Raw genomic sequence first — 10,747 nt, forward strand, 5'->3', positions numbered from 1 at the left:
AATGACAAAAAAAAAAAAAAAAAAAAAAAAAAAAAAAAAAAAAAAAAAAAAAAAAAAAAATTCTGCAACAGCAGGAGGCATTAAAGGAAAGATCCTTAGACTCCCCAGAACTCTTCCTTGAAATGTTCCTTTATTTTTCTCAGACAATTTTCCCAAATGTTCTCCTAGGAACATTTCAATCCTAAGGCCTTCACCCTTTTCTAAGATTGGGTTTCCCACAAGCATTTGTAAGATATAAAGCCTTGGACACCCCTAGGAAATATTGCCTCAAAGCTAAGTAATGCGTTATATCTTCCTTCCTTCAACAATTCAACTTGAAAGAGCATGAAGGAAAAGGGTGCAAACATCTTCCTCGTTCATCTTTCAGATAGTGCAACTTGTAGGACAAACCTGGGTTTCTCATGTGAACTTTTCACACTTATTGATACTTCCCTAGTAGAGGGCCACTAGAACACCTTGACTAAATTTTTTTTGTACAACTTCTCATCTGGTTGGGGGGTCAAAAAGCAAATTATCTGTAAGGCTGTCAATAAATTAAAAGGTGGCATTAGTCATTAGATTAGATTTACCTGTCCAAGAAAGAGAAGTTTGAATCATGGTAATTTGTCCCTTAAAGACTTTACAAATTCAGTGGATTTAAAGAGATAAATCAGGTTAGGAAGTTGAAGGGTTTGTTTTGCTAAATGAATAGGATTTTGTGATAGTTGTTGATGGTTCAAAGATCTCTATGATTAGCAAGTTAATTCGGTTGATCTTGATATGGCATGAAGTCATTAACCCTCTTATCCCATTGGAGGGTATTAATGCTACTGATTCCTTGGTGATTTTTTCACAACCAAAGCCAAGATTTGTAAAAGCTTTCCCTCTTCATTATACTCGGGAAAAAGAGCTCCTTCTTTCATTGAACATTCAGAGTCAAAGAATCTTGTGTTTGTCTTTGACTCATTTATGAAATCCATTAGAGTCCCCCACTAAAGGTTCAAAACTGCAATGTCCTTATATCCTACCCAAACTTAGCCAATCACAAGTTACTCTTCCTGGTTCGAACATATAATTCTCCAAAGGTGTCTCAAGACACTCAACAACTAGGAAAAATATTTCTAGTTTTGATTCAGATGAGGAATTGGATGTTAGTATGAGTAGCTGAGGAATCTGTTTCTCTTATTCCAAAACTAGAGCAGGCTGATCAGTTTCTAAAAGATTCATTTGTAGCAACTTTCAAAAATCTATTGTCAAATGAAGTTAATGAGCAAGGGGTCATTGTGTCTGATGGAATAGTTTCACCAAAGATTTATCTCCAAATTCCACCCTAATTTTCTTTTCTTGCTGAGGTATGTGGATTGCAGATGTGGACAATTCCCATTCACTCACCAAAAGTTAAAGCTCTTTAGTGTCTCATTGTTTGCTGAGTAACTCTTCTCATGGATTAGTACCAAAAGTAGGGCGCTTGAAAGATCTCCGCGATGTAGAATTTCAAATGAGGTTGGTTTTTTGCCTGGGGTCCATCTTCTTCTTCCTTCCTCTTCAGTTGTGAGTTTTGTCAGTGTGAGGAGCAGTTTTTGTTCATCCTCTTTCTTCAACGTTTTCTTGGTTTCCTGTTTTTGAAGAAAGGAGGAATCAAGACGAATCAGTCTCATCTCTGATTTTGTTTACCATATTGTTGATTTGTTGGTTCAAAAGTTATGCAGCTTCCTGTCTCATGACCTTAACATGGAGCTATTTATCAAAGCCTTTTGCTGGACTTATCATTTGGGTTGTTTTTTTTTATTTCCTTCTTTATCGTTTATTTCATGGTTTGGTTATGCTCTTTTGTTTCTTCTTTAGGCCTTTTTTCAATTTGTTTTCTTAATTTGGTCTTGTTTTTGTTGCTGTCTTCATCTTCCCTCCTTTGTGGAGGTTGTATTCTTTGAGCACTAATCTCTTTTTAATTTTTTTAAAGAAAAAATTTGTTTCATGTTAAAAGAAATATAAGAGTTACATGTAAGGCTGGCCTATCAATAAATTAGAAATTGGTTTTATTCATTAGATTTTATACATGTCTTAGCTAGCTGAAAATGCATGTCTGCTCAACTATCAGATAGTCCACCCACTTTAACACTATTTAGTTTCACCCAAAGTTTTACGTCTGAATTTGATATATGAGGTAATAGTTTGATGAGTTTGGAAATTTCTCTTCACTAATAGTTCAAGTGTTTTCATTTGATGTTTTTGCAGTATTCCGAGTCTGAAAATACTGGCAGGATAAATAACAGTAGATGTGGGAACGTGGATAACGATGGTGCTCCTTTTTTAAATGCAGCCTTCGTTGCAGATTGGAGACCAGGTACCTCCAGTGGACTTTCTTGCTCAAATCCCACTAATGGTAACCTTCCTTGTGATATAATACCACAAAAGGATATCCAAAGCAAAGAACAATGTAACACATTCGAATCTGGAGATATACAAACCCAGAAAAAAAAAAATCATTGGTTTTCTTCTGGATCAACATACTCAGAGCCTCCAGCATCTATTTCAACCACAACTGGACATGCCCCCACTACAAATGAACAAAATCTCAGAGTTTCAGATGTAAAGTCCCCTATCTACTCTAAGAATAATCGGGCTCGTAGATCTAATAGTTCACATTTGGTCAAACTAGCTCCAGACCTTCCACCTGTCAATCTCCCTCCATCCGTTCGTGTAGTTCCCCAGTCATTTTTCAGAGGATCTCTATTTGGAGCACCAGAAAAGGCTTTTGTTGCCAAAAGTAATAAGGAAATTTCTCAAGTGATGGATACAGTTAATAGCAGGTTGAACAATAGTAATTCACCAAACAATCCAAACAATCCAAACAATATCATCCCACTGTTGGAAGATGGTTCTAAATCAAGTATGGAATGCAGAGCTAACAATGATAACTCTACTGAAACAGAAAGGGGCACGGATTCTGATCTTCAAATGCATCCTTTACTTTTCCGGGCCTCGGATGATGGATCTGTGCCTTATTACCCCTTAAATTGTAATTCTAGTACATCTGACCCTTTCAGTTTCTTCTCAGGAAACCAACCTCAGTTGAATCTCAGTCTATTTTATAATCCACAGCCAGAGTACCATGTTGGTTTTGAAAAATTCAAGTCAAAGAAGTCCACTTCATCACATAGTATTGACTTCCATCCCCTCCTGCAAAGAACTGATGATATAAATCAAGCACAGACGGCTGCACCTTCAGATGCTTTTGTATCATGTTCTGGGGGCAGATCTCCTCATGCTCACGACATATTTGGTGCTGTACAGAACCAATCTTTGGTTAGTAATGGACAGCTGACTAAGGCTGCTAAGCCCTCTAAGCGTGGTGATAAGACTTATTTGGATTTAGAGATGCACCTTAGCTCAACATCGAACAAAGATACTGTTCCAAGGAATAGACTATTCAGTGCCCATGATCAGTTGAAGTCAATAACTGCTCGAAAGTCAGAAGCATTAGAGAACCTACATAACATTCATTTGCATGGAGAAACACGAAGGGCTAATGAAGCGGGAAATCTTGTTTCCGATGCTCATCCTCTGGTTCTAGCATCTGTGGACAATAGCAATGATGATGTGGATGACCATTCTCATCCAGGTATCATAATGGAACAGGAGGAATTAAGTGACACTGATGAAGAAGTTGAAGAAAATGTTGAGTTTGAGTGCGAGGAGATGGCTGACTCTGAAGGAGAGGAAGAATCTGACTGTGAACCGATTACTGATTTGCAACATAAGGTAACCTTACTCTTTTGTTGATGTCAAAGATGTTTATATAAAATGGTTGAAATTTCTGAATATATTCCATTTCCTCTAGTTGTTCATGCATGCATTTATAAGTCGTAGATTCTTACCAATATAATGAGCTGTGATCTTTGAAACATATTGTTTCATTTATAGACAATACTATTGGCTGGTATGAATTTTAGGGGCCATTTGGATTGGGGGTATGGGGATGAGAATAAGGGTGAGAATCAACAAGGATTATGTTTCACTTGTTTGGTACAAGGTTTGGAGGATTGACCTTGAGAATGAGTTATTTCCATGGTTTTTGTATACCCATGAGTAAGGGTGTTTGATATCCTCGTAGAAGCATGAAGTTTCTTCATGGCAAGGCGTTTTTGTGAGGGTAGGACAAGTTGAGTTGTTCCACTAGTTATGCTATACTGTTTCATTCTGCCTTTATGCTTATATATTTTTTCTTAAGATATAGATTGTAGTGGTTATTACATTTCATTTTCGTGAATTTCGAGCTTTTTTCATTTTTTTCATTTTTTTTTTCCAGTTTCAACGTCAAGTGATAATTTAATCTATGTCTACATTTAGGCTTTAAATCAAGTCAAATGATTTTTCTGAGGTGAAAACATGTTTAGGTTGCATGTAGCCATCCCCTTCTTGTGAATGATCCTTAGTTTTAAGGATCCCAATGTCGGTGAGTAAACCCGTGGAGAAGTTTATGAATGATTTCTATGGGAAAGGCCTGTGGAAGAGATGGTCATATCTAGTTAGGGAGGAGGTGGTGACGAAACCAGTGGTTGAAGGGAATTTGGAAATAGGAAATTTTAGTCCGTAACAGTGCGCTCCTGGCTAAATGACTTTGGTGTTTCTACCTTGAGTCTTTAACTCCCTTTAGTGTAAGGGTGTTGAGTAGATATGGGCTTTTCCCCTTGGGGTGGATTGGAGGGCAAGGACACTTCCAAAGCCCCTTGGAAGGTTATATAACTGAGGGGGCTTTGTCCATTGATTGGTGGGAAATTGGAGAGTGCTTTTTTTTTTTCTGGGAGGATAAGTGATTAAGGGATAGTTCCATCTACTCTCATTTTTGTAATATATTTTATCTTTGATAAAAAAATTATTTATGTGGTAGATGTGTTCTCTAACTCTCAGACCTCTCCTTTACCTGTTTTGGGGTTCATCGTGCCTTGTCCAAGTGAGAAACATTGATGTTATTGACCTCCTCTAGTTGATCGAGGAGTTTTGTAGTATTCCTGGAAGAAGGAATGTTTGTCCTTGAAGCCTTTCACCCTTTGAAGACTTTTCTTGTAAATCCCTCTTTCTTTATTTGGTCAATCTCTCTCTTTCGAGTGGTGTCTTTGACTTGTTCAAAGAAGGTTAAGTTTTTTTTTGTGTGTGACGGGTTCTCTATGGAAGGTTTAACACCTTAGATTGAGTTTGGAGGTAGAGGCCCATGCTGATTGATTCGCTTTGTTGCATTATTTGCAAAATGGTTGTTGAGGACCTTTATTATATCCTCTGGAGTTTGGTTTAGCCCAAACTATTTGGAATTATTTTTTCGAGGAGTTTGGCTTCAGCCTTGCTAGATATAGGCGTTGCAGGGAAATGATCAAGGAATTCCTTCTTTATCCTCCTTCTCGTGAGTAAGGAAGGTTGTTGTGATAGGTTGGGGTGCGCACCATTTTGTGAGGTCTTTTAGGGGAGAGGAATAATAGAGGCCTTGAGAGGTTTGCTAGGTATGTATGGACTCTTGTTAGATTTGATGTGTCTTTGTGGGCTTTGGTGGTTAATTCGCTTTGTAATTATTCTTCTGGTGTTATTTTATTTGATGGGGCCCTTCCTTTAGGTGACCTCCACCCTTGGTAGACTCTTTTTATGTGTCTTCTCATTCTTCCATATTTTTTCAATCGATTATTCATTAAAATATATTTGTAATCCTTAGTTGCACTACAACCGTTATGGGAGTGTTTGTTTCATGGGATGGGCTTAGGAAACCATGGCTTCCTAACCCTTTTGACTTCAACCCCATGGGTTGCTTTTTTCTTTTCTTTATTTATTTTTAATTAATTTTTAATTTAATTTTGATTACAATAATTATTTTGCAACTATTTTTCTTTGTTTTTTTAATTACTACTTTTAGTTTATCTTTTTAAAATTTTTCTTTCCTTTTATGCTTAAAAGAGGTAAATGAGGGGTGCATGAATGAGCTGAGACCATATCCGAATCCGAATGAGAATAATCCAAAAAATATGAAGATATAGTTAAGAAAGAGTTGAAAAAAATTGACAGTTAAAAAGAGTTGAATTGAATAATCCTAAAACTCAGTTCAAGTCACCAAAAAGGGGGAAAAAAAAAAAACTTCTGAGGCCTAGCTGGCTTGATAAATAAACCTACCAACCATAATTTTATCAATCTAACTCATGTAATTGAAGCTCCTCATTCACTGCCCTCCTGCTTCTAGTGAATCTTGACAAACAAATTAAGAGAAAAAATGTGTCTATTTTCGTGTGTATGTGTTGTTTCTATTTGTATCAGCCAACTCTCATTCAATTCTAATGACTTGCACATCATTCTGTAATATTTTTTGGTTAGTGGTGTCTCTGAGCTGAAATATATCTTTTCTGATCATTTATTTGTAGACGATTATTCGAAGTCCAGGCTAAGTGAGTAGCGGAGAAAATTTTCATTTCCATCGTAGAGGAGAACTCAATAACAGAAACAGTGCCAGTTGGTTTTCCATTTCTCTCAGAGTTGCTGTATATATTACTGCCGAGCATTTGTTTGAGATCTGCTATACAATTTTGGAGACAAGAAAGTCATTTACAGTGAGTATTTCTATACTTCTAGATTGTAATCAGATTTTTCTCTGTTTCCATTTTCTCCTCACACTTAAATTTCTGATTTGAAACCTTTTCCTGGGAAATGTCCTCTACAGTGACCTTTACTTCTGCAAAAGTTCCAATCACATTCTTATTTTAAAGTACTCTTAGGCATTATTGCTTTTTATCTTGTGTTTAAAGTTTATTACAAGCTTCTAAAATTCAATGCTTGGTTTCGTGTTGAATTTTCAAGAATGACAATAATAAAATGTTTTTGGATTTCGTTTTTCTCCTTAAATTTTTCCTACATTTCATTTTCATCTTTGGCAAATGGCAACTAAATGGATGCACGTTGCTTTTTAGAATATGCTTTATGTTCAATTCTTTAGTTTTTTTCAAAAGAAAATAACAAATCTGTTTCGTGTTTGATTATATTTTGTAAAAATAAGAGGTGAAATTTATAAGTGAAAAACGTTTTCAAGATCCAAAGACCAGAGCTTCTAAAAGGTAGGAATATCTTGAACACAATCCCGAGCCTCTAAATTAATCTGATTATCCAATATGATTACTTATTTTGGTTCCTTAGTGTTAATATTCTTAGCCAGCATTCGCTCTAAAACTTTTGAGAACTAACTTCAAATTGGATTTAATCGAATCAAGTTCAGTATTGCTTTGTTAAACATGAGCTTGCACAACTCAAAATCACGATTGACTAAGATAATCACAACTTTTTAACTAATGGTATCTTCTATATGTACTTGCATATAATACCAAAAATACATCAGAGATACTTCACTTCATAACTTGTTAACATGTTTTTTTGGTTTTGGCATGCTTTTTGGCTGTAGAATCCTGGGTTCATGTCCAAATTCCAAGAGGAGGCAATTAGGTATTCTCCTATTGTTGTTCACAGTAGAGAGAAAAATATTTTCTTGCGTAGAATTATAATTTTCACATGTTGAATCAACCTTGGAGATCATCTTACAGCTTTGAAGATTTGAAGAAACAAAATTATGCTACAGAGTAGCTAATTAAGTAAGAGGGTATTATTCTTTCTTTTGTTTTGTTCAATTTATTCTGATGGATGTTATTCCGTCATAATATTGTGTGGCTTTTTCCTTCTATTGCAGTCCTTGGCACATTTCCACAACCACCAGTCTTAATATGTTGGTCTTTTGACCCTGATATGCATGGGAAGTACACAGTGAAAAGGTTGGTAGCATATTAATTGTTTGATTTTCTATAATTAGCTAGAAATGATCCAAACACCTCCTAAAAATGGTGGCCACTTTTCTGTAAAATCCATCAATTTATCAGCCAAGCATGGTAAGACTAGCCCAGCGTTTATCAACTGCATTTGGAAGTCCAAAATTCCTAAGAAAGTTGAAGGTATTTCTTTGTTTCTCTCTTTAAGGGAAACTTAACGCTTGTGATAATATCCAAAGAAGAATGCCCAACTATATCCACTCTCCAAATTGGTGTTTATTGTGTAAAGAGAGCTCCAAGAGTCACGGCCACATTTATTTTCCAATGTCCAGTCGCTAAAGCCTGTTGGGCAAAGCTTTTTCAGTACTTTTGGGTTAAGTTGGTGTTTCCCCGATCATATGAGGACTCCCTTCTCCAGCTCCTTTTTTGCCTTAACTTCAAAAACCATGCCGGAGGTTTGTGGATCAATGCTGTTTCTGCTACCCTTTGGCTTTATGGTGTCTTTTCAAAAAAAAAAAGAAAAAAAAAAGTTAAATTATGATCCCTTGGCTCTCTGGGCTCTTAGGGGACATCTCATCTCCCATTTTTGTGTATGGCCTTTTGATTGAGTACTTCCCAAAATCTTGGCTGTTGAGTAAGCATGATGCTGGTACGATCTATACACTTCCCCCTCTAATTTAGTCCAGATAGTTTGAACTTGATAGCGATTCACTAGGCTATGAAAAGTATTTCATTAAGTTTCCAAACAACTATGAAATTGTTTGATAGCATTTTAACATAGCTATGCAAGCTTTTTTGTAGCATCTCTATAAGCTTTGTGGAAAAGCATGTTACTAACATGGGAAGTATGTTTTTATATCCTTCTTATAAAACGAAAAACGTTTTATGTCCTTTCTTTTACTAACATGGAAAGCATGTTACAATTCTCTGAAAAGATTTAGGATTTCTTGATGCATCTGCCGTAGCATTTTGATTTTTTTTTTCCCAGAAGTTATCGCATCTTTCATCGTAATATGCTTCTTTGACAAATTTTTTTTTTTTTTTTTTCAAAACTAAAATCGGAAGGTTTTGATTATTAAAGTGACTGCTTCCTTTGGTCTCTAACTTCCACTATCATCTGTAGGACATGAAACTTGCTAATGGAAGAAGATGAAACAGATATCACAGCTAACTTATAGCCACTCTTAAGCGCAACATTGCTTATCTAAATCAACTGGGATTCTTTCTTGAAGCTGTCTGGCAATTCAAGAATATTGCAGGTATCAGTTCATGGTTACATTCAATTCAAATTCACCATATCGTTCCATGCATTCAAATCTCAGTCTCGGTCGTGTAGGACCTTAGAGTACCCCATTGTAAAAACTCGACCTTCTTATTGCCTTCGGTCAATCTTGCAAGAAAATAAGAACAGGACAGAAGATTGGAGTTGATAAGGGTAGCTCAGTATTTCGAAGTTTAGAAGGTTCATCTTTGCCTCATTGCCATGGCCAATTTGCTGTCAAATATGAACTGAAGTGCGTAAAGAATTGTACAGTGTCAGGTAACTTTGTTGATCCATTTTTGTGGGCTTTTGTAGAGATGACTATAGTTAATTCATCACTCTATGAGATAGGTCATTATGATCAATCATTTCTCAAAGAGAAACCCAATAAATGACTCTGAATTTGTTGATATTTTGGATATATATTGTTCAAAATTATATTATTTTAAAAAAATATATATTTAAGGAGTACTTGAAAGCGTAAAGAAATGGTGTACCTCATAATTATCATTTATTGTGGTTGCATTTAAAATACTACATTTTGACCCACAAAATAGCATATACTATATTATATATGGATTATTTTTAAGGGTTAATTGTGACATTTTCAGGATATTAGTATTATTTTATGAAATTTAAAATTAAGTAGTTAAATATTTTTATATTCTCACATGCATCTTCTTATATAAACATATGGGATTCGAGTGGTTAATTAATTTTAAAATTGAATTGGAGAGAGAAAGCACGTGTTTTTCACGTGATATATAGCCTGGAAGGCAACATTTTTTTTTTTTTTTTTATTGCATGTAAAAAAAACAATATACTAAACTAATACATTTATGGTTTGATTCTTATTTTTATGTTAATTATTTTCTTGTGTACAATCATAAGCTTCAACCGGTCGTGTTAAAGTAACTCTTTTAAGGAATTAAGGTTGTAAGTAGAATTAGTGGAAGATGGTTAGTCCTAATCCGACTTTCGGTGTGATATCCCATGTTAAAAGCGTATCTTTGAGACAAAGTCCTTATTTTATAATACATGACTTTCGTTTTATGTCAATTGTAAATATGGAAAAATGTATTCCAACGTCTCTTTTCGAGACCCACAAAATTACAGGGCTTACCACAATAGCTCTACCTGTCGTGGTGTCGTGGTATGCAGATAGTTCATTGGGTGATAATTGATGAAGTCTCTATCTCTTAACGAAGATTTGAAATTGACTTTTTAGTCGAGATAAATATTTATTTTATTGGTATGAGGATTTTTAGAATTTTTTTTTTTAAGTGTTTTAAGTGAGGATTTGAACCTCTGATCACAAATACTCATATTTTGATTTATTATTTTTTTAATAAGGTTCTAATTTTTGTAATTTTTAAACATTAAAATTTTTTTTGGAGACATAATTAAAATTTATTACAATATTTTTTAAAAAGTTTTGTAAAATATATTGGAACATAATTAAATTTAAAAAAGTAAAAATAAAATAGGTGACCGAATACGTAATTAAAGCTAACCAGAATAACAAACGTTATTGATCATTATCTAATAGCCACTTAGTTTGGTAATAAAACCACTCTAAAAAAACCCCACTAATTAATAATTACATAATTAATTCAACAAAAAAAAAAAATAATATGTAAAAAAAAAAAAAAAAAAAAAAAAAAAAAAAAAAAAAAAAAAAAAAAAAAAAAAAAAAAAAAAAAAAAAAAAAAAAAACGCAAAA

At 34.5% G+C, this 10,747-nt stretch overlaps 1 protein-coding gene across 7 annotated transcripts in view; it reads left to right on the top strand.

The window, feature by feature from the left end:
* The window catches only part of LOC111498326, an 18,183-nt gene extending 8,738 nt beyond the window's left edge, over positions 1 to 9,445 (top strand). The window contains exons 8-13 of one of the 7 annotated variants that reach the window (XM_023149495.1): positions 2,215 to 3,736; positions 6,378 to 6,563; positions 7,406 to 7,446; positions 7,545 to 7,600; positions 7,688 to 8,218; positions 8,887 to 9,445. In XM_023149495.1, coding sequence (XP_023005263.1) covers positions 2,215 to 3,736; positions 6,378 to 6,409 — 1,554 coding nt within the window. In that variant the 3' untranslated portion in view covers positions 6,410 to 6,563; positions 7,406 to 7,446; positions 7,545 to 7,600; positions 7,688 to 8,218; positions 8,887 to 9,445. Of the gene's footprint in view, positions 1 to 2,214; positions 3,742 to 6,377; positions 6,564 to 7,405; positions 7,447 to 7,532; positions 7,601 to 7,687 lie in introns of all 7 variants that reach the window. The other 6 variants (XM_023149497.1, XM_023149500.1, XM_023149496.1 and 3 more) reach the window with 6 other exon arrangements.
* The last annotated feature ends 1,302 nt before the right edge of the window (positions 9,446 to 10,747 follow it).

The sequence above is a fragment of the Cucurbita maxima genome, unplaced genomic scaffold, assembly GCF_002738345.1.
Source record: "Cucurbita maxima cultivar Rimu unplaced genomic scaffold, Cmax_1.0 Cma_Scf00025, whole genome shotgun sequence".
Taxonomy (NCBI): Eukaryota; Viridiplantae; Streptophyta; class Magnoliopsida; order Cucurbitales; family Cucurbitaceae; genus Cucurbita; species Cucurbita maxima.